This window comes from Fukomys damarensis, unplaced genomic scaffold (genome assembly GCF_012274545.1).
Source record: "Fukomys damarensis isolate Sample0158 unplaced genomic scaffold, DMR_v1.0_HiC HiC_scaffold_28, whole genome shotgun sequence".
NCBI lineage: Eukaryota > Metazoa > Chordata > Mammalia > Rodentia > Bathyergidae > Fukomys > Fukomys damarensis.
In genome coordinates, this window is record NW_022900940.1 from 20,807,933 (window position 1) to 20,832,834 (window position 24,902).

General features: G+C 36.9%; 1 protein-coding gene across 1 annotated transcript in view; it reads right to left on the bottom strand.

The window, feature by feature from the left end:
* Positions 1–19,039, bottom strand: part of Pdcd6ip (programmed cell death 6 interacting protein) — a 59,039-nt gene extending 40,000 nt beyond the window's left edge. Inside the window, exons 1-5 of the mRNA XM_033756924.1 lie at positions 18,979–19,039; positions 13,688–13,776; positions 11,793–11,862; positions 2,972–3,099; positions 997–1,150 (exon numbers count right to left, since the gene is read on the bottom strand). Coding sequence (XP_033612815.1) covers positions 997–1,150; positions 2,972–3,099; positions 11,793–11,862; positions 13,688–13,776; positions 18,979–19,039 — 502 coding nt within the window. The remainder of the gene's footprint in view (positions 1–996; positions 1,151–2,971; positions 3,100–11,792; positions 11,863–13,687; positions 13,777–18,978) is intronic.
* Positions 19,040–24,902: the final 5,863 nt, after the last annotated feature.

Genomic DNA, 24,902 nt, shown 5'->3' on the forward strand with positions numbered 1-24,902 from the left:
AAAAAAAAAAAAGAAGTAATTACTAATACATGCTCAGCTATTTGGGGGGTTATGATATTCTAAAATAAGATGGTGTTAATGGTTGAAAACCTTTCGACTACACTAAAAGCCACTGAATTATAAACTTTGAAAGGGTGGATTTTGGTGTATATGAATTCTACTTCAATATACACTGTTTTTTATAAGAAAAAATTATTCTACTTCATATCTTTTCCATATGAAGACTGTTCTCTTATTTTTAATTTCCCGGCATGAGCTAATATTCAGCCTATACTCTATTCTTTCATACTAATTTACATGCCTTACAAAATTTGTTCTTATTCTCCCATTCACCAAGGACTCTGCCTGGATGGCTCCTTCCAGTCATTTAAGAAGCCTTAGGCCAGGGATTTAGCTCAGTGGTGCCACCACCTGCCTGGCAAGTATAAGGTCCTGAGCTCAATACCAGCTACACACCAAAGTCCCCCTCCCCTGAAAAAAGAAGCCCATCTTGATTACTAAATCTAAAATTAACCTGACTCCCCTAAATCTCTACACCACAACCAGTCTCTATCACATAATCTATTCAGTTTCCTCACTGCAACAAAAAAATCATCTTGCTGTTAATTTTTTTATATCATCTCCCCTACACTAAAATACAAGCTTCTAGAAACAGAAATCTTGCTTGTATATTAACTCTTTACCTAGAGATTAGAACAATGCCTGCCATACAGTAAGCACACAATAAATATTTGATAAATGAATGCTTTAGAATATTACAAACATATAAAAAAAATTATTTCAAAATCCAGTGTTTCAGAACAGGTAACTAAGCTTTCAACATAAGCCTTCACAAACTGCCCACAATCATGCAATACAAGTTCGAAAAACAAAAGCTAGGATTTTTTAATAATCTCTGTATTGTATTCGAAAGGAAGGTCGACATAGAACATACTATATTCTAATCACTTTATTGTTTAAAAGCTTATTATTTAACATTCAAAAAACTGCAGTTACCTCTTGTAGCTTTTAAAAAAAATACTTCTTGGGCCTGTGCCAGCATGATAAGACTGAGGGTCCCAACAGTATCTGGAGATATGTCCACAGTAGGCTCTCGATTTAAGGCAGATAAAACCGTCTCCTTAATATGTAAAAAGGCACCACTAGCAAACTAAAGTGGGGAGAAAACATTTTTTAAATCTCTAAGAGCTTAGCAAAACTTTATTTTCTACTATAACAAACAAAAATCATTTCAAGTCAATTCTTTCAGTAGTTATATTTAAAATTTCATATTATACAAAAAGTTTAAAATTTCTGATGTACAGATGATAAGCTTATCTTTCAAAAATTCTATAGAGCACTGGTGATTTAGCTCAGTGGTTCCACCACCTGCCTCAAAAGCACAAGGCCCGGAGTTCAATCACCGGTACCAAAAAACAAAAACTCCATGGAGGAAGGCTGAGGCAGGAGGATCACCATGAGTTTGAGACCAGCCTGGGCTACATAATAAGTTCAATGCCAACCTGAACTACACAGGAAGACCTTATTTAACAACAACAAAAAACAACTGTATAGAATAACAAAAGGTTTAACAAAGATTAAAAGTAAATTACAGAAAGGTGGGCATGCCTATAATGGCGGCACATGCCTATAATCCCAGCACTCTGGGGGATGAGGCAAGAAAATCACAAGTTCAAGACCAGTTTGGTAAATTACTTAGACCCTGTCTCAAGACAAAACATAGAAAAAGGGGTTGAAGGTGTAGCCCAATGCCAAAGCTCTGGGTTCAATCACCAATACAAGAAAAAAAAATCATTAGGCTTATTTATTTTTAGATACACTTCAAATTTTACCTAAGAATACACAAAAACATAAAACACTAATGAAATTTTTAGAGCTTGAATACTCTTGCTTTGCTCCCAAACAAATTCATCATTCAAATAAGCTGGTATGAAGTTGTACCCTTAATCCTCTGAAAAAGAGTGTTACTATCCACTGCTCATCATTTCTGTTGAGCTGTTAGAGCTTCCTAGTGAAATGTTCCCCATTAAACTGATCATCCCACTGATATTTTTGTTAAAGTTACAACTTTGGTATATAGTTTAAATTATACTTTCCTTTCATTTTCACAAACAGCATTCCTCTCCTCTCCCCTGAACTTAAACAATGATAAAAATCAGACTCAGAGAACCTCTGAGACAAGCAAATTCCACAGGGACAGAGGAAGGAATACCTGTAATTCTGTGGTATTTGGAATAAGAATGCCTAAAATGCAAATGAAACTCATTTCTAACCTTAGTCTCCTCAATTGTGAAATGGTAATGACATTACATAACATGCACCATAAATTCTAAAATAATATAAAATACGGAAACAATTATATATGATGTGTCAACATAATTACTTATATTCTTTAAAACTGAAACAAATAAAAAGTTAAATGATAAACAACTGCCACAAAATAACAACTCAAATTAGTGAATGATTAGTACCTAAGTAAGAGTTAGCAATCTTGGGATCATTGTACACCTGACCAAATTTAAATATGACCTCTCCATAAGTCTCCAAATCAAACTTTTATTTTCTTGCCAAAGTTCTTAACTTTTGTGACACCAGTGAAATTTTCAGTGTCTCACTCTATGAAACATACAAAAATAATGTATAAATGCTTTAAATTAGATCATTTACTTAGGGATTTACCATAAATGTTTACAATTCTATCTCAAACATTTATTCAATCAACATTCACTGAGCCTCTATTATGTGCCAGGCACTGTGCTAGGTGCTAGGTATACAATGAGGAGGTAAAATAGACTTGGTCTATAAGTAGTTAATCTAAAAGGTTTAGCAATAAGAATCAACTCATTTAAAAAGTGACTTACTTTTCAGTAACACATCTGTTGTACAGAGAAGCACCTATAAACCTAAATGTAAGTTATTTTCAATTTAATGCAACTTATGTTGATCATTATGTAACTACTTTTCTGCATACCTGGTAATGTTTAGCAGCGATTTTCAATCCTTCATCATTATCCAGGTTCTGTTCTGCTGCAATCTGGCTAGCTAAGGCTGCACAATTGAACAACACACAGCTCTTTTCATATCCTAAGCTTGCAAGAGCTGCAAAAAATTGAAAAGGAAAAATTTATCAGATTATTTTTTTTCTAAGGAAAATAAATGTTTCAAAGAGAAATGCTATATGATTTCTATTCCACTACTTCTCAAAAAAAAAAAGTTTCCAGAGCTGTTTTTTCACCTACTTAGAGCTACCCAGCCTTTTACTCCCACAATATTCCCATCATTAAAAACTCAAAAAAGATCAGAAGATGGGGGTATGGCTCAGTTGTACAGTGCTTGTCTAGCATGCCTGAGGCCCTAGGTTTGATCCCCAGCACCACAGGTGTGAAAAAATAAACTCACAAGATTATTTTTTTTCTCTTCTTCCTTTTCTTTCTACACAGTTATAGTCGGATTCAAAATGTAAAAAATCATTCTAATGTCATTTCTCACTTAATTTCTTAAATACGAACAAGAGATTTCCATTTTCCCATCATGTCTCAAAATTTTATGTCCCCATATGTCAGTTTTTCATCACTACAAACCTGTGTGAAGGCAAGCACCTCTAAGCTGCCCTTCCATAGTTCATTCCCTCAGGCCAATACATCTATTTCTCAGAGGGCTAGCAGGTTAGTTTAGTTAAAATGCAACTGTGAATAAGAATTTATAACCTCATATTCATTAGCATAGCTACTATTAAAAAAGAAAAAAAGGGCTGGGGACTTAGCTCAGTGGTTCTGCCGCCTGCCTTGCAAGCACAAGGACCCGAGTTCGATCCCCGGTGCCAAAAAAAAAAAAAGAAAAAAAGTGGGGCCAGGAATTTACCTCAGTGGTTCTGCCGCCTGCCTTGCAAGCACAAGGACCCGAGTTTGATCCCCAGTACCCCAAAAAAAAAAAAAGAAAGAGAAATAACAAGTATGAAGAGAAATTTGTAGAGAAATTGGAACCTTTTGTACACTGTTGATGGAAATGTAAAATGCTGCAGCTTCTGTGGAAAAGTGTATGGTGGGTTCCCAAAAAATTAAAAATAGAATTAGCCTATGACCCAAATATTTCACTTCTGGATACATACCCAAAAAACCTGAAAGCAGGGTCTCAAAGACAGATGTGTATATCCATGTTCATAGCAACATTATTCACAAAAGCCGGAAAGTGAAAAGCAACTCAGCCCATCACTGATACATGGATAAACAAAGTGATATATACATATACTAAAATATTATTCAACTTTTCAAAGGAAGAAAATCACATGCTACAATATAATCTTAAGGATATTATAAAGTGAAATAAACTAATCACAAAAGCACAGTTTGATTCCACTTATATGAAATAATACCAAATTCATAAAAACATGAAGTAGGTGGTCCTTACCAGGGAAAAGAGGGTGGCAGCATTGAATGAGTACATACAGCATTTCAGATGTGCAAGATAAAACTTTCTGGAGGTCTGTTTCACAACAATGTGAACGTACCTAACCACTGAACTGTACCCTTAAAAACAGTTAAGATGCTAAATCTCACTTTATATGTTTCTTTTTTATTTCTTTATCATGTAATATAATTCTTACAATTGTTTTTAAGACAAACATAGTATGATTCTACTTATATGAGTTATTTGGAGAAGTTAAATTCAGAGACAAAAAGTATAATGGTAGTTGCCAGGGACTGGTGGAGATGGAAGAATGGCAAGTTATTGTTTAATGGGTACAGGACTTCAGTTTTGTAAGATAAAGAGTTATACCGGTAGTGCTTGTTGAACAATAATAAAAATGTACTAAATACTACTGAATGGCACATCTATAAATGGCTAAAGTGGTATATTATGTGTATTTTATGACAACTAAAAATAATTTTTTAGAAAAAATTCTAAAGACTGAGGATGTAGCTCAGTGGTAAGAGTGCCTTATCATGCACAAGATCCTGGATTCAATACCCAGGACCACCCCCATCTCCCCACCCTGCAAAAAAAAAACAGAATCTATAAGGGCTCCCTATTACAGTATTTGTAAAATGCAATTACAGTGCAATTCAAGGTCTCATATAATGTGCCAAGCATGGACCACCAGGCAAAATAATCAGAAAGCACTCTACAAAGAACACTGGACAAGCCATCTAGCAGAACTAGAATACCACAATTGTGTGTTTATGTACAAAGGAAAGCTTTTCTTGTTACAGCATCTCGGTATCTTCTTTTTTAATAATGACTGGTTTTCAACTTGCTTCCAAAACCAATTCTCGCCTCCTAATTCTAAAATTTAGCAGACATACACAGCAGTTACTCTAACCCATTTTTTAAATACATGAAAAATCTAGAACAAACCAGATGTGAGGACAGCTGTCAGGTAAATAGAAGCAATTGAAAAACTGACTCAGAGCAAACGAAGACAACTCCAGGAACAGAAGATAACATTTCAAAGTCATAATTAGCATCCTTATGAGATCCAAAGATGGTACATTAATAAAATAAGAACAAGTTGTTATTTTTACAAATCAGGAAGAGAAATAACTTCAAAATTAAAAAGAAAGTAATATTTAAGCAGTCTCCCAGACAAATATAAAAGTCAAAGAATTTTAAAATATAATAATTGTGAGTAAAAAGCTCAGAATAATCACTACCCTACTAATAAAATACAAATATTCCAAAGAGAAAAGGGAGAGGGGAAGGAGGGAGAGAGAAAGGGAAGGAGAAATTACCAAAGAAAAATAAGAATTTCCCAGGGTTGAAGAGAGATGTAAATGCTCCCCCTAACAGGGCCACTGATAAGTACTAGGCACAAAGAATAAAATGAGATCCAATTAAATCTTTTCAAATTGCCAAACATGGAAGACAAAAAGAGAAAGGTTGTAAAAATCCTCAAGAGAAAAGAAACAGGTCACCTACAAAAGAGACCTTTCATCAGTAAAACTAGATACTAAAAGGCAAGGGAACAATGTCTTCAAATTCTAAGTAAATACTACTTTAATTAACAGACATATACTGGGGCCAGGATGGCTGGAAAAGAGACAAAATAATAAGCAAAGACCTAAAAAAATAGACGAGAACCAACTTACTCTATAGCCTCTTACTCTTGAGTGAGATGAGAAATACAGTTTTTCAACAGTGTATTAATCAGCCCACTGTAAAAACAAACTATAGGAAAGCAGGAGACTGGTGGAACACAACAGGTAGCCACTACAGTAAAATGCCGAGAGGCGATGGTATTCAGGCTAGAATGGTAGCAATAGAGGTATTAAGAAGCAACTGAATTTTGAACACACTTTAAAGGAAAATATGAGTTTGCTGATGAATAAACTGGATGTATTGAATGAAACAGAGTCAAAGATGATTCATTATTACCTAATTATCTAGTTGCTGTAATTCCACACCAAATTCCTATGAGGGTACAACACAGACATTTTCAAAAAGATAAGATTCAGAAAGCTGACCTTTGTTTAGAAAGTTACTAAAGATATTCCAGCAAAGAAAAGACACACTATCCAGAAAATAATTGTTTTAAGATACAGGAAACTGTAACAATCCAGAAAAAAAGCTATAGCACACTTTCTGTATCAACAGTTTCTCATGTGAGAAATTTTTTTTTTTTGTACTGGGGACTGAACTCAGGTCCCTTGCACTTGCAAGGCAGGCCACTGAATCGCTGAGCTAAATCCCCAGCCCTCATGTGAGAGATTTTTATGAGAACATTTTCTGTTCCCATAACCAAATCTTACAGGTTTTTGTTTTCTTCTAGCACCTCTATAACCAGTTTGGGGTTTTGGTTTTTTTTTTTTTTTATGTTCAACTCTTTTATTTAAAGAGTGTTTTCTTATTATTCAACTCTATTCTTGTTTTTTGGGATTTTTGTCTTTTTTTGTTTTTTGACACAGGGTCTTGCTGTATAGTTCAGGCTGGCCTTGAACTCACTTTGTAGCCTAGGCAGCCCTCCAATTAGTGGTGATCCTGTCTCAGCCTCCTGAGTACTGGGATTACAGTTGTGCATGATCACACTTGGCATGATTTTTTCTTTTTCATTAAGTTTTTTGAAGTGATTATAAGTAAAAAATAGTTTTCTAAAATCCAAACAATTATTTTAAAAAGAAAATAAATTTAAAATCATTAATTTTTTTGGTATTTTCACAAAAAAAAAATCTCCCATGTGCTCATACATAGCTTTTGACAAAATGTACACTACACCATACTGAGGTTGCCTGCAATGTGTAACTCCAGGAAGGAGAAATCACACAGGCTTTTAGAAGGGTGCCCCAAGGGGATCAACTCAAGGGACCCCAAAGGTGTGTAATACAGCAACTCTGACCTATAACAGGTTTTTTATTCAATGTTCTATGGACACAGCTTTACATGTCAACAAATATATATTTGCATTATCCCTTAGTCTCCTAAAAGTATACACAGTGTTCTGAGTGGGTAATAAGACACTACTGAAGGACATTTAATTTCCAAATTTTACTGTTAACAGTGCCTTCATGAACTACTTCCTGCTCTATTTATGCTCTTAACTTTTTGCTTCCCTCTTCTAGGAACTGGGTTCATCACCTAACTCTCCCACTCTAGTATTTCCTAGTTTCCTGTCAGCTATTCCTTATTCTCAACCCACTAATTTGCTTACATCACAACAGCACTAAAAAGACTTTTCTTTATTTTGCTTCCCTCTCAGCATAATGCTCCCTTTGTCACTTAATCTTTACTGCAAATGTTCTAAAATGAGCAGCTCACACTTGCTGTTTACATTTCCTAACCTCAAGTCTACTCCTAACTTGATGCAACTTGACTTCTTCAGCATGCTCCTAGAAAATTCAACCAAATCCAGGGACTTTTCAACCTCATTTGCTCTTATCATTTACATCTAACTGTCCCTAAGAGCCTCATGCATTCAGAGGCAGGACTCAGATGGTGACTGAAGGACAGGTGATTTGCACTACAGCTGATTCGCAGGTCAGAGGGTGTGACCTGGAAGAGTGTATCTCCCTCCCTTGCTCTTCCCTTCTCTATTTCCTGATCACCATGATGTAAGCAACTCTTTCTCACTATGGCCCTGTGCCACGCTGTTCTTCCATGGATCCAGCCAATCACAATCTGTAACCATGAGCCAAATAAGCCTCTCCTCCTTTAAGGTATACATGTCAGGTTTTTGTCCCAGCAATAAAGAAAGTGACTAAGACATTGACCTTTGCCACAGTGACTCTGGTCAATGTCTCAACCTGCACAATCAGCAGAGTCACCTGGAGATATTTTCAGACACTAATTCCAGTGCACCACCCAAAATTTCCCATCACACCTGTCGGTACCCTCTGAATATTGAATATTTTCACCAAGTAATTCTATATGCAGTCAGGCTGGGGAACCACTGGACTTTATCACCACTGAAACTCTTCTGGTATTTACTGCCATGTCTCTAATTTTTCCTTTAAAAATTTCCTGTTTCCTTTAAAATCTGAAAGCTTTTTCTCAGCCTAATTCCTAGAATCTCTTTCTCTATTTCCTCTGATTATACTAACTCTGACTTTCATACTTCTCTATTACCTGATAGCGGGGATAAAATTATTATCATCAAATGACAATGGTTCCTAAATCTACATCTCTACCTATTCTGGGCTTTAAATCCATTATTTCCTAATACCAGGAAAAATTTTCCACCCTAACATAAAATAGAAAAGTCAAATCCAACCTACTAAAAGGAATAAAAATCAAAACGGTCAAGCCAAATTTGACCAAATCTCCCAGTCAACCCTTAGCTTCTCCTCCTCTTCCCTCTGTCAGTGATCCAATCAATCTCTGAAATGTCTCCTAAGCCTACATCTTCTACTCTAAACCACATCCATCTACTACTACCTGGTCTGACCTCATTATCTCTCAGAGACTGGTTTGTTTCTCGCAAATCCCTGGAGTTAGGCTTTCTGGATTCATACCTCCTTCATTACATTCTAGTAACAATACATTTACAAGCTACTTAATTTCTACACTAGTTTGCTCAACTGGCAAAACACTGCCTTTCCTCATTGGATTACTTGAGGATTCAATAAAATATATGTAACGCCCATTTCATGGTGCCTGGGTAGAGGATGTTGTTCAATAAACACTAGCCATTAAGATATTAGGGGAAAATACAAATTCAGAAATAAATTATTTATACCTTTCTACTTTGCAATATCATCAAACTCTGTAATTCCCAATACAACCCACAGTCTCAAGGCATAACAATAATTATTCTACATTAATGTTATATATAATGTATATAATTGCACATTTCCATTTCCTCACCTATATATAAGTATATGCCTTATAATACTTATACCTAATGTAAAGTGTATATGTACATATGACATGTGCATATTATATCTATTTTTCACAAGGTATCTTGTACATACTATTACTTATACAATGTATATATGCCATATAAGGTATACATAAATACTTGTAAGATGTAAAGTATATACCCAAGCCACATGCTGCCCTTGACCCATGACACATGCCGCCCTAGTAATGTGGTATCACAAGATTGTAAACTTTTAACATTATTATGTGATTTTTAAAAGTATTTTTCGGGGGGTAGGGTTTTTTTGTTTGTTTGTTTTGTGGTACTGGGGATTAAACTCGGGTCCTTGTGTTTGCGAGGCAGGCTCCGGACGGAACCAGTGAGCTAAATCCTCAGCCTTTAGAAGTATTTTTCAAGACTCAAATTACACAGTGCTTGAGCACAGTCTGTGTATGAAACAATACAACTCTGTGTACAGAAGGGTGCAGCACAGTGCTAAATTTTCCTCCTGTGTCTTCCCCTACAGTCAGTCAAATGGAAACCTGCAATATATTCAACATCCCATGCACTTGTGTGACTTGAGAGTAGAACACAGCATTACCAGTAACAGTGTTTCAGCCTACCTACACAAGTGCGCCTGTAAAGAGAGCCACTTATAGTAATTAGGCAGACACTTTTTTTTATTTATTAAACTTGGGTTTGTGACCGGGAGTGGTGGCACATGCCTGTAATCCCAGCACTCGGAAGGCTGAGGAAAAGAGAGCCACTTATAGTAATTAGGCAGACACTTTTTTTTATTTATTAAACTTGGGTTTGTGGCCGGGAGTGGTGGCACATGCCTGTAATCCCAGCACTCGGAAGGCTGAGGCAGGAGGATCGCTGTGAGTTTGAGACCAGCCTGGGCTACATAGTGAGTTCCACATCAGTCTCGACTACATAGTGAGACCATGTCTCAAAAAAAACAAAAAAACAACACCACCAATAAACTTGGGTTTGTATTACTTCATAAAATAATTTAGTAAATTAAAATATTTTTAAAAGAAGTTTTGTTATTTATATATACGAACTCTATTATACATTTTATATATGGCCCAAGACAATTCCTCTTCATGCAATACAGCCCAAGCAAGCCAAACAGTTGGGTACTCACACATGTATATAAAATATGTGTACACAAGTACATTTTACAAAATACTATTATTGATTACCATTCACCGTACCTAATACTTAGCTCTATTCTAAGGACTTTACATGTTTTCACTACTTTAATCTATGTAAGAGTGCCACAAAAGGAAATTAAGACACATAGGAGATGACTTGCCTGAGCTGGTAGACCAAAAGCCCTTCACCATTCTGAGTTTTGGTTATGTTATACTTGTAATATTATTTCCTGCCTGCAAAAGTCAAATTCATCTTTCAAGACCTGATCCAAACACTGCTTGCTTTCAACACGAAGAATTCACTTCATCCTCATTTATGCTCCCAAAAGTTTGTTCAAAGACTGATACAAAGTCATGCTTCTATTGCGAAACAGGAAGAAAATGTCTGAAGGAGTAGGGGAAGTAGGAGGAGCAGGGGAAAGGAAAAAGGGAAAAGAAAAAATATAAGAAAAGCAAAAACATGGAAACAAAGTCTTTGAAAATAGTGAAAGGTAGAGGGGGTAAAGGAAGGGCATGGAAACGGGGGAAAAAGAACCAAGATACATCATGTAAAGGTACAAGATCCTAATGATGAAAGTAAGTGTACTGTATACATAAAATGTACCAATAAACTTAATGGAAAAACAAACTCATGCCTCAGTGACAGGAATACATTCTGAGAATCAAGTCAATAGGTGATAGCATCATTTTGCAAATCTCATAGAATATATGCGAGCAGGGCGCATGTGCCCACAATTCTATCAATCAGGAGGCTGAGGCAGGAGAATCATAAGTTTAAGGCCAACCTGGGCTACATGGTGAGGCCAAGACTAGCCTAAACTACACAGTGAGACTTAGCTCAAAACAAAACAAAACCAGAACACATGTGAACATCATATCATACTCACACAAACTAAGATGACAAGACAGTATAGTCTATGGGAACCAACATCATATACACAGTGTGTCACAGAACAAAACATCATGCAGCAGGTATCAAACATTACACAGTACGTATTGGACTTTACAATGATCATCTCTCTTCCTGAACACACTGAACACAACAGTCTTACTCATTTTTACAACTAGGACAGTGCCTGGCAAGGCATAGGCTCGCTATAAAATATTTTGAAATTGCATTAAAAGTTAAAGAAAATGAAATGTAAAAAAATTTAGTACTTAGAAGAATCACGAGAACAATTTTTAAAACCTAAAAAAATACAAAGTGCTTTGACCACATTTCCTATCATTTCTATTAAAAATACATACCCAGGGCCGGGGATTTAGCTCAATGGTTCTGCCACCTGCCTCACAAGAACAAGGTCCCAAGTTCAATACCCGGTACAAAAAAAAAAAATACATACCCAATTTTACAGATCCTCCAAAAAGTGAACCTTTATCAAATGCATCCTTCCATGTAAATGTCAAGCATATCTGAAAAGAATGGGAGAAAACAAAATTATTTTATCATCTTGGAGTGCATTAAATGCTAAGACTCTTTTAGAGGAAAATCCACAAGGAGAAAAGGACAGAAGTTCAACCTGTTGGTAACATCTTCTCTGGCCAATCAACTCTTTTTTCTTCTTCTGCATCACAAATTATTTTTAAAGTAAAATACTGACACTAGCATACTTCAAATGGTCACTGTTCAGTAATCATAAACACTGTTTTATTCATCTTTACAAATGTACCATGGCTTCAAGAGAACAAGCTCTTAATAAATACGTGCCAACTAAGAGAAAAAAAATAAAACCAATAAAATACTAAAGGTTTGCTAGGTGATAAAAACAGCCATTACAAAAATAGCAGAATGGTTTGTTTGAGGAAATAGGATATTTTATTACTTGATCTGAATGGCAGTTATACAGGTATACTCCCATTGTGAAAATTCAAACTATACATGTGATTTGTTCTCTTTTCTGAATGGCAGTATATTATAAATTAATAAAATTTAATTTAAAAACTACCTCTCTCTATTCTTAAAATAAGTATATTACATATGAAAGTTAAAAACAATTTCACAGGGCTGGAGATTTAGCTCAGTGGTTCTGCCACCTGCCTTGCAAGTGCAAGTACCCAAGTTCGATCCTTGGTAACAAAAAAAAATAGAATTTCACAGCTAAGGGATGTAACTCAGTGGTAGAGTACGTGTTTAGCATGCTTAAGGCTCTTGATTCCATACCCAGTCAGTTCCACAAAAATACATAATACATTCATACTTACATAAAAGAATTTCACTTCATTTATTATATCCAAACACAAAAAAATGTTTTAACTCTGGAGTAGAAAAACTTTTAAATATACACAAAAATAGAAACATTAGCAAAATAAACTCCTATATATCAGTATCTTTAGTCTTTTCCTCCTGATTCATGTGCTCCCCAGTTTCCCTCCCCCACTCATCACCCATCCATATACACCTTTCTTCCCAAAGCATTTTAAAGCAAATCTCAATATAAAACTATTTCACCTATAAAAACTTTAATATAAAAATGTTTAAAGTACTTTTGTTACACTGTTTTGAAATTTAGAAGTATTACATACTACACAAACTTATCAGAGCAAAGCACAATGGCATAAGCCTACACGCCCAGCATTCTGGAAGACTGAAGGAAGAAGATTGCAAGTCTGACCCTAGAGTTGGAGAGACCCTGTCTCAAAATAAATATATTTTTAAAAGGGGGGATGGAGATATAGCTCAGTGTAAAAGTCCTGTGTGCCCAGTAATGAAGAAAAAAAAAGACCTTTTATCAAGTCTCTCAAATATCAACTAAAACTAAGAAATCATCTGCATTTTCGACAACTAGACTTTAGGAGGGCACAAAGTTGAAATTACTGTAATATAACATCAATTATAACAGCATCTGCAACATTTATATGCAAATGTAATTTGTAATAATTCCTAAACTACATAGTTTCCTTCTTATTCTGTAAAAGTCAAAAGGAAGGACACAGCAAGATCATATTAATCAATCTCTAGATCCTCTATTGATTTAAAATAGTCCTATGCTCCTATATGAGCCCCAGAAGAGACTAGCAAGAGTTACATGAATAGAATTCCATAAGATTCTCCTTAAGAACATAGATTCCTATGAGGCAGATCTAAAAACTTCTAATTTATATAAAACCATTTTATAAAGGCTTAAAGGTAGTAAAAGAAGAGTCACTGACAATAATCTCAATAAAATGATAGCATGGATAGAAGGAAATGGGTGATTTGTAATTATCATATGACTTTAAAACAAAATTAATAACTTACCTGATTTTCAGAAAATGGGAATTTGGGTTCAATGGCACAAATCTGATCATAATATCTAAAAAGTAAAGCAAAATCAATAATTAGCTTAACTAAATAGGACACACATTCATGTAAATACAACTGGTTTGAGCCGGGTGTGGTGGCGCACGCCTGTAATCCCAGCACTGAGGAGGCTGGGGCAGGAGGATCGCTATGAGTTCGAGACCAGCCTGAGCTACATAGTGAGTTCCAGGTCAGTCTCAACTACATAGTGAGACCCTGTCTCAAAAAAAAACAAAACAAACAAACAAACAAAAAAACTGGTTTATTATTGGAGTGGCTTAATGAAGTGGCCAACAAAACCAATTTAATCAGTTATTTTAAAGTAAATGAGTCTTTTAAGGTATAAAGACAAGAGCTAAAACATATGCACTAAAAAAACTGAGAAAATAACTCATACCCACCACCACAGAAAAATATGTATCAATTTTTACTGGCTAAAAGTAAACTAACGTGTGATCCAGAAACCATGTATTTCTTAAAATACTCTCATTAAGATAATATTTTTATCCATTAGAAATCCATATCACTAGTGCATTGCTGATTAAAACAAATTAATCAACTTTAAAATATGCTTGGGTTATGTCCACTTCTTGAGATTTGTCCACCACAGCCACACAGCTCATCAGCTCCCACAAAGCTCAAGTCAGGCCTGGTGGTACACACCTGCAATCCTAGTAGTACTCAGGAGGCTGAGGCGGGAGGATTGCTGAGTTCAAGGCCAGATAGGATAAATAGTGAGTGCAAGGCCAGTCTAAACTATGTTGCAAGACCCTGTTTAAAAAAAAAAAAATTCAAAAGCTCACATAGCTCATCTCTTTCAGGTAAACTAATCCAGGTTTCCTAGCCAATCTGCCTGTCTCCTTTCTCCTTCTTTCCAATATATTCTCCACACATCTGTCAGAGTGATCACTAAACACGGAGCAGTCTCCCGCCTCATCAAAGTGAGCTTTTTAGCCAGCAAGTCTGACAAGAAAGGAAAACGAAGAGGGTTAGGGCCAAGCTTTGTAAATGACCTCTAATCTTTCCTTCCTTTCTACCCTTTCCTAATCTTCCCTAATTCCTATTATACCTTCCCTGACCTTCCTCAAGGCTATCTTTCCAAAGGGTATTTTGGGGGGAAAGTTTTCAGGGTTAAGTGAATAGAAGTAAGCAAGCAATACGTGAGACCAAGCTTTTGGCTGGCATGGCCTTGAGTTGGGTTACAAACAGGAAGAACTGAGCAACTAAGTAGATAAAAGATAATGGGAAACAGGTTTCTCACTGTCAGAGAAAAGAATTACAGATATGGGAAAACACAAGACTAGAATAAACTGTGATTTGGGACTAAGCTGGAGGTATCAATGTGAATTCATCTTGTTACTGTAGTGGAGAGAAACAAAAATAGATTTAAACATGTATGTACATAACTCCGAAATGTATATGCTGAGATAGACTAGATGTGGTTATACTTCACAGCAGCAATAAGCATTATCTGCTGCCCAGATAAATTTTGTCCTGCATTAAAAGGAGATCTTATAAATAAATTTACAGAAAAGGTTAACTCCATGGCTAAGACTGACAAGATTCAAGACTCAAACCTAAAATATCTTGCTATGCCAAAAAGTGATGAAGTCAGGCCAAGCAAGGTGGTGCATACCTGTAATCCTAGCACTCAGAAGGCTGAGACAAAAGGAACATCCTGAATTCAATGAGTTGAACCGCATAATGAGTTCAAGGCCATCCTGAACTACATATAAGACCTGTCTCAAAAGAAAAAAAAGTGAAGTATTCAAAAAAAGAGGAGATACTGACATTTAGAAATGGGAAGAAAGGAGCTAAAGGTGTAGGGAAGGTGAGATGAGTAGGGGAAGGGTAATAAGGGAAAAGAAAAAAATGTGAGATAATGAAAAGATGGAAATAAAGTGTTGGGGAGGGGAGGAGGGGGTGAAGGGAGGGCAAGGGTAAGGGGAAAAAATGAGAATCAAGACTTGTCATGTAGAGGTACAAGATCCCAACAATGAATGTAACTGTACTGTATCCCTAAAATGTACCAATAAACTCAATTAAAGCTGGAAAAAAAAAACAAAACAGAGGAGGACCAGTTTTTTTGTTTTGTTTTGTTTCAGTACTGGGGATCAAACTCAGGATTTTACACTTGCAAACCAGACGCAGTGACACTGAGCTAAATCCCTGGCCCTAAGGATATGTTTTTTAAAAAACCTAAAATTAGCTTCATGAAACTCATAATAGAATAAATAAAATAAGAAACACTAACAAATTCAATCTGTTAAAAAAAATACAAACACGATACTGAAGTAAATAGATGAACAGAGGAAGTGCTACCACTGTACAAGGCCAATGAATAAATATGGAAGAAATGATTGGTAGAAAAATCATTATTTGACTAGAGTCATTCATAGAAAAGTGGATGCATATTGAGGCCATACTCTTAAGTGAAATAAATAGGACACGCATGTATAAATACTGAGAAGTTTCTCTGGTATGAAAAACTAAAAGTGTAAATAAGATTCAAATTGTATAACTAGTAATGTCAAACAGGAAGAAAAGGGTTAAAAGTGTAGGGGAAGTGGGAAGGGGAGGGGAAAGGAAAAAAGGAAAAGAAAAAAATGTAAGAAAAGGAAAAAAATGGAAACAGTCTTTGTAAATAGGGAAGGGTGGAAAGGGGTGAAGGGAGGGCAGGGGTATGGGGAAAAAATGAGAACCAAGATCTGTCATGTAAAGGTACAAAATCCCAATGATGAATGTAACTTCACTGTATACTTAAAAAGTACCAATAAACTCAATGAAAAAGAAAAAGAGAAATCATTATTTGGCACCTTTGAGAGTAGTATATCTGATTCTTGGAATATTTATCAATGGATAATAAAAATAAGGAAAGTTTGATGAGAATAAGGTGTCACACAGACTCAGCAACTGGGTACAAAATACTTACTAATAAATACACCATACTCATCAACTATAAAGTCAAGAAATGTAGTGAACGCTATCTTAACCAAAGGATAAAAATTAATATGACCACTAATAGTATATATCAACATCATGTTTTTCCTGGTATGAACTAAAAAGAATTCAGCATCAATTCACTAGTATACCTATGCAAAAATGCATAAATCACAAGGGAATATGAAACAACTGGACAACTTTATGATAACCTACCTCTAAAGAAAGGGGGTGCTGAGCCTACCGATGTATCTGGGAGCAAAGAAAGGCTCCAGGTTCAATCCTCAGTACCATCAAAAGTTATATGTAAGAAGTACACTTGTATTTAGGAAATAAACTTCAAAGTATTAAGTATTAAAGGACTGCCACTATATTTAATTTTGATAAGGTCTTACATTACCTAGCCATCGTCCAGCTCTATGGCTTTATTTCAGGATATTCACTGTGTATTCAAGTCACTAAATTATATGGTCTCTTAGTTCAGGGCCTTCATCAATTTTTTTTTTCTTCTGTATTTGAATCCTTTTCCCCTATTTCCCACCTTTTTTCTGAGCTGGCATGCCTTCAAAGAAGACTTTCTGCTGGAAATGGCAAGACACCCCATCTATAATCTAGCAATTTGGAAGGCTGAGACAGGAAACTCCTAAGTCAGAACCCAGCCTGGGAAACTTAGCAAAACCTTGTCTCAAAGTTAAAAAAAAAAAAAAATTTGTTAAAAGGAAACAAGAGGGGGCACCTAGAGAATACTGCCCAGTGCAAAAGGCCTGAGATCAACTGTAGTTATGATGAACCAAACACAGTTCTAGGGCATAGCAATTTAGCAGTAACCATTTTAAAATCTGCTGGGGATTTAGCTCAGTGGTGCTGCCAACTGCCTCGCAAGTGCACAAGGTCCTGAGTTCCATCCCTGGTACCAAATAATAAAATAAAAATGTATATCTTTGTGAAGCTTTTAGAGGGAAAGAAAAACTACAGCACAGTGCTGGTACTATAGAGAAAAACAGGTAAGAAGAATAATGTATACAGTGAGGTGAAGAGGATGCCATTTTAAAATGGTCATTTAACTTTTTGTTTTTAATTTTAAAACATCATGAATGGAGAAATCCTGAATAAAACAATGGAATGAGCCAAATTGTTGAGAGAAAAGTCCAGGGAAAAGCCAATGCCAAGATCCTTGAATGAAAGTGTGCCTGGGAACATATTTGGGATGCTAAGGAGGCCAATAAAGCCATAAAGTGGCAGAAGACAATATCAAATAAATAATAATAGTCAGGCACGGTGGTCCCTTCCTATAATCCCTGCACTCTGGAAGGCTGAAGAAGAAAGATTCAAAGTCTGAGTCCAGCCTAGGGGACTTAATGAGATTCTGTCTCAAAATAAAAGGACTGGGGATGTAACTCAAAGTGAAGGCCCTGGTTTCAATGTCCAGTTTGGAAGAAAAGAAGGAAACAAAGAAAAGAAAGGAAAGAGAGGGGAGGGGAGGGGGAAGGAAGGAAGGAGGGAAGGAAAGGGAAGGGAAAGGAGGCGAGGGGAGAAGGGAGGAAGGAAGACAGATTTTGAGTACAACAGTAAAATTACACAGTTTTATTATATGGGCAAGTAAGAAGGCGAACCATCAGATGGTTTGAACAAAAGAGTAACATGATCTAACTTATTTTCACAGTAACCATGGCTGCTATATAAGCAACTGCAGGTATGCAGCGCAAAAGTAGAGCAATCAGGAAGCTACTTGCAGTCGAGAGATGACTAACATAGACCAACATGGCCCATGCTGGCAGCAAAAGTGCTATGTCAGTCAATATAATCCCTTATTAAAATTAGTTCCACCTTCATTTGTAATTTCTTAAGCCCCTAAACATTTCTTTCATAGAATTTATCCCTGATCATAATGTATTATTTGTGGGATCATTATTAATGTCTCTTCTCTCACTCTAAGATCTATGAGAGCAGATACTGGGTCTTTTTCTTAGGTTTGTTGCTGGTCCTAAAAAAGATCAACACAGAAAATGCAGAGTTTTCAAAAGGCAATCTTTTTTCCTGTCTCTGAAAAGTAAAGCCTAAGATTCTGTTTTGATAATGAAAGGGAACTTCCTCAGGACACCTCAAGGAATGAACAAGTGCCAAAGGCCTAAAGCAACAAGAATGCCTGAAGGTATGTGGGGTGCAGCAAAGAGGCCAATATGGCTATAGAGAAAGGATTGGCAAGCTGCTGCCAAAAAGTGTTATCTAGGCTCTTCCGGGTTAAAGGCAAAATCAAAGACAGTACCTAAGTACTTATTTAAGAGATAACCTCCTGTCCTGCTCTGTACCCTTTTTGCTGGGGGCTGTCCTAGTGATGAGCACACTGGGTATGTAGATGTCCACTGCCATCAGCTGGAGACATTCTCTGAATGAAAGGAAGTAGCCGTGTAATGGGAGGAATGGCCAAAATGCTCGGTTTCACTCATTCTCACAACATCCAAAATTCCTGCTAGGAATCTCTCTTCCAGCAAAGTCCAGACATTTCAACTTGGGCACCTGGCACAGTGTACTGGAGGCAAAGTAATGTATTCAGCTGTCAATTCCCAGCGTGACATTACACTACTTGATGTCAAGTTATGGCTGAACAGAGTACCTAATGTGAAGGTGGCACCACAGCAAACCTGGGTAGTAGTTAAGTATGGCCAGGGAGGCAAACACTGGAAGCAACAGGCAGAATGAAGCAAAGAGAACACTCCAACTGTATCTCCAAGGCTCACAGTGCTAACCCATTGGAGTGGTACCCACAGGCCACACAAAAACAGATGCACACCTCTAATTCCAGACAGGATTATCCCAGGTTCAAAACCAGCCTAGGTAATTTATCAAGATTCTCTCTCAAAATTAAAAATGTTAAAAGGACTGGGGATATAGCACAATGTGAAGACCCTGGTTCCGATATCCAGTACTGCAAAAGCAAAACAAAAAAGGCAGATGAGAAGACCTTATTTTGCTGACCTCTGATATCTTAAAGTAAATAAGAAGGGAAGTAGAAAGAAAAAAAGTTACTTGCACTGCAAATGGTTCAGGAAAAGAATAGTCAAATGTTCTAAAAATTTTGTACCTATTCTCTTCACTCCAACCAAAGCTTTGAGTTCAGACTGGGGATTTAGCTCAGTGATGCCGCCGCCTGCCTCAAAAGCACAAGGTCCTGAGTTCGATCCCCAGTACCAAAAAGAAAACAAAACAAAAAATAAAAAACAAATCAGAGCTTTGATTTCAACTTAGAGAACTTGAGTTGTATGGGAAGATAGTGTTATTATGAAAAGACAGTATTATATATTTAAAAGATTAGAAGCTATGAGGTAGAATCCTCAAAGTAGAATCACTGTCTTAGGACAGCTCATGAAAGATGAAATAGAAGTACAAGGGAAGGAATAGGGAAGGGTGAAAGGGGCAATGGGAGGGAAGTAGTATGGGGAAAAAAATAAAAGCCAAGACATATCATGTAAAGGTACAAGATCCCAATGATAAACGTAACTGTATTATTTGCTTTAAATGAACCAATAAACTTAATGGGGGGAAAAGTACAAGGGAAGGGTAGTCCTTGGAAAGCAACAACGGCTAAGCAGTAAGAAATAAACTCCAACAAAAGAGATCAGCCAACACTTTACAAAAGAAAAGCAACCATTCCTAACTGCCATCACCACAGGCAAATACTATACCCAGAGAACCAAATATTCCTCAATATAACTCCACCACCTATCACCCGTCATCTCAGGTATCAAAGTTCTCTAAAAAGAGAACTCATGAATATAAGAGAATCTACCACGCTCCTGTTTTTATCATGTAACTAAGCTTTATTGTATCAACATAATGTGGGCTGGAATATATCTCTAATAAAGTAGTACTAGGCTGTAAATTTTCCACAGGTAGAAAAGTGGAAAGCAAGCATAATAAGCCAAAAGTTGGAGAAGAATATAGAAATAAGTGAATTTCTTTCTACTCATTTATTTAAAATTTAAAATACTTAAAAGGTACAAAACCACAGTGGGCAGAACTCAAGCTTTCACTTCTGACAACCCTGAGTCTGAATTCCATTTCTCCCCCGTCTCCCCCGCTAGTACCAGGATTGAACCCTAGGCTAGGCAAGCACTCTACCCTTTTATTATATCTCAGCTCTATTTTTATTTTGAGATTGGATCTCAAAAATTGCCCAAGCTGGCTCCTGGTTTGCAATCTTCCTGTCTCCACCTCTAAGTAGTTGGGATTATAGGTAGAAACCACCACCCCTGACAGCAACTTAACTTATTAATCACGATTAGCAACAAGGAGGAGGTGGAATTTTTTAAAAATTCATATATACCTGCTAAAAGGAACATAAATTGATACAACCACTGTTAGAGAGCTGATAGCCTCCTCTTCCTATTAAACAGAGATCTGAGTAAAGATAATTCTCTTCTCCCTCTCAAAACTACACTTTAAAAAATTAAAAATGTAAAAGCAGCTGCATATGCTGGTACAATGTCTGCCAACCAGCACTGGGAAGGCCAAAGCGGATGGATCTGAGACACACAGTGAGATCGCTTCTCAAAAGAAAAAACAAAAATGGGCCAGGGATTTAGCTCAGTGGTGCTTCCACCTGCCTCCCAAGGTCAAGGTCCTGAGTTCGAACCTCTAGTACAAAAAATAAATAAAATAAAATAAAAGGGGGTAGTGGGTCACACCTGTAATCCCAGCACTTGGGAGGCTGAGGCAGAAAGATCGCTGTGAGTTCGAGATCAGCCTGAGCTACACAGTGAGTTCCAGGTCAGTCTCAACTACATAGTGAGAGCCTGTCTCAAAAACCAATACATAAATAAATTAATTAATTAAATAAAAGGGGGTATAGCTCAGTGTTAAGAGTAAAACTTAGGGGCTAACCTGTCATGTAAAGGTACAAGATCCCAATAATGAATGTAACTGTACTGTACACCTAAAATGTACCAATAAACTCAATGAGGAAAAAATAAACAATTTTAAAAAATAAAAATAAGACTTAGGGGCCAGGGATTTTGCTCAGTAGTTCCGCTGCCTGCCTCTCAAGTGCAAGGTCCCAAGTTTGATCCCTGACACTAAAAAAAAAAAAAAAAAAGAGTAAAAGCTTAGTATCTGCAAGGCCCAGCACCCTCCCAAAAAAAGCACAATGTGCCAGTAAAGATAATGCAAAAGGGCACAAGCACATAAAAGGTTTCAACAAAATTTTCAAAACAGGAAAAATAAATGACACCAGAGAAAGCTTAAATATAAACTGCCTAAGAAGGAAGGAAGTCAACAAACAAGTCAAATCATATCAAAGAAGCCAAACAAGAATCTGAAGTAAGCATGAGGTACCATAAAGGGCAGGATTTTCAACCTATGACTAAAATGACAAGGTGTGGTCGAAAATCCCAGAAAATAACATTCAGGTTTCCAGATCCTCCACCAGACATAAGGTTAACTCTCAGAAACCTGTTAGTGGAACTTCCAAAAAAAAAAAAAAAAAAGCCAACAGGATTCCCACCTGATCACCCTAAAGTTCACCAAGGCTCTTCTAACCAGCTTTTAGTACAGCTATTTTATAAGGATGAAGTGTTTTATAAATGAGTTTTAAAGTAACCATTCCCATTAGTTCATACACGTCTATTTTAGAAAATTTAATAGTTACAAGTTAAGAATAAAAAGGTAAATCTATCACAGCTGTATGCAGAGTGTACCAAGACACACCATGGTAGTGTTTATGTTTTTAGGAATCAATTTAAGTCTTATTTTTCAAAGTTCATTACTTTAAAAGTTCACTAAGTTAAAAAATATAAATTAATGTTCATTTTACATTTATCAAATATAATTATCAAAAATATTCTGCTTGATTTCAGTATCTCACAACTATGTGACAATTATCTTAAGTATACCTGAGAAATACCTGGTTTGCGAGTATACCCAAGGAATTTATGCACACAATTCTACCATAAAATGTAGTAGTCTGTAAGTTTATTAGCTTACCCTGACCCCACTAAAACAGCAAAAACACTTTAATATTAGACAAATGACTGGCTAGGAGAGGATTATATATGTAACAAGTGCCTATAGAAACATAGGTGCAAGGAGACCATCTCTACAACAGCTCTACTACCTAAATTCCCACATTCATGCATGGTAAAAAAAAATAATAAACAAATGAACAATCTTCTAAAGCTTCCAGCAGAACGCTTTCTGAATTATTCACTACCATTCTTTCTTTGTCAATATTTTAAAACCATGGTGGGCCAGGGATTTAGCTCAGTCATAAGCACAAGGTCCAGAGTTCAATTCTTCCAGGTCCAAAAAAAAAAACCATAGGGCAACTGCCTCTGAAGACCCTAAGCTCCTTCAGCACTGGAACCAAACCTAGTACATTCAACAAGATACTTATTATAAGGTTCATTATACCAAATATGTTTTTTTAAAATATATATACTGAGGATTGAACCCTGGGGTGCCTCACCCCTGTGCTACCTTCCCAGCTCTTATTTGTTGAGACTGGATTTCCTGCCTCAGCCTCCCAAGTAGCTTGGATTACAGGCATGCACCACAGTGGCTGCATTCTTAAAATTTCTATTTGAAAATCCTCATTGAGTGCTACTCAGTCTACATAAAACTTGCTTTGAAGATTTTTTAATATGTTAATGCTAAAGAATGGCCAAGTGGGCTGGGTGGAAAGGTGCGTGTCTATAATCCTACACTCGGGAGGCTGAGGCAGGAGAATCTCACATTTAAGGCCAACATGAGTTATATGGCAAGTTCAAGGTCAGCCTGGAATACAACAGGACCTTATCCCAAGAAACCAAAAACAACAAAAAGAAAAGGCCAAGTATTTCTAAGTTAACTCAAAAAAGTGCTTAGAGGCCAGGGGTTTAGCTCTGTGGTTCCGCTGCCTGCCTTGCAAACACAAGGCCCAAGTACCCACTAACAAAGCCCAATGGTTAGTTTTAGCGCTAAAACTGACACTGTGAGGTCATAATCTCTGAGCAATCTGTACAATGTCTCTTCCTTTGGGGAACCCAATCCTTGCCCTGTCCAAATTAATCTTGCTTTGATCCATGGGGGATATAGAAATTAAACCAGAGGATTACCTAAGCAAAGATCATTAAATGTTATTCCCTACCTTATAAATGTCTGCAAACCAACCAAATTAGAGGTCTCAGTGGACTTTCAACAAAGCTAGGGAGAAAGTATAGTGTTGTGGACCATAATTACTCTAAAGGCTGCTAGTTGCCACCTCTCAATACATGAACAAAACTCACCTAAGACAAAAACATGGAGGAAAGATAACCAGTGGTGCCTAATGCTAAAGAAGGAATCTCCTCAGACTTTTCAGGTACAAAAATATCTTTTCCTAGCTTCAGCTAGTTTAACCTGGGTTTCTAATATTTGCACCTTGTGTTCACTTAGGCAGCACATATACCAAAATTCTAACATCTGCACTTTAACACAGCTGTTTCCCTCTGTGGAATAAGGAGAATGTGTTCCACATAAATGAGATCATAAAACGTTACAAAAATGTTCTGTCATCGCTGTTAACCACCATTTAAAGAACCCTCATTAGATACAGAACGAGGTCGACAAGCATTTGCTAAAATAAATTTATTCCATTACGTACAACTTGGTTGTAAACTAATTTTAAGCAGCCTATATTGGACGTTCTATTATGTCACTCAAGCTTTATTTCAAATAAACGTAGCTCCTAACTTTTAGAATTCTCCATCTGTCATCTACTTATTTTGAACTTAAGATGATCCGCTTCAAGTTAACAATGTAATAAAAGTAACAAAGTAATAAAAGAGGTATTTGGTTCTGTGTCCCAATTCCCTCATTTCCCCTAAGCAATTACTATTACGAAATTTAGGTTTGGCCCCAGAAAGTCCGAAGACAGTGACGGGAAAAGGGGGAGGGGAAAAAAAAGCCTTCAGTTCAGAGTCTCAAAAAAAAGTGAAGATTAGTTAATAAGAGCGATCAGTACGACACCGACCGCACCTCCCACGTTTGGAGCCCTGGCCACCCACGGAAGGAGCGGACCAGCGGGCAGGACAAGAGGGCAGGGTTACTTCCAGCCAGCAGGGCCAGCCCCGCTCACTCGACAAGAATGCAGCCCACACCTACGCTCTTGGCCAAGCTGGGCGGGGCGGCTCGGCCTGGGCACCGGCTAGAGGGAGGGAAGCAGGAAGGGAAGCGACTAGGGCGCCGGGCGGGACGACCTCCCCCCTCCGGCCCCGCGCCC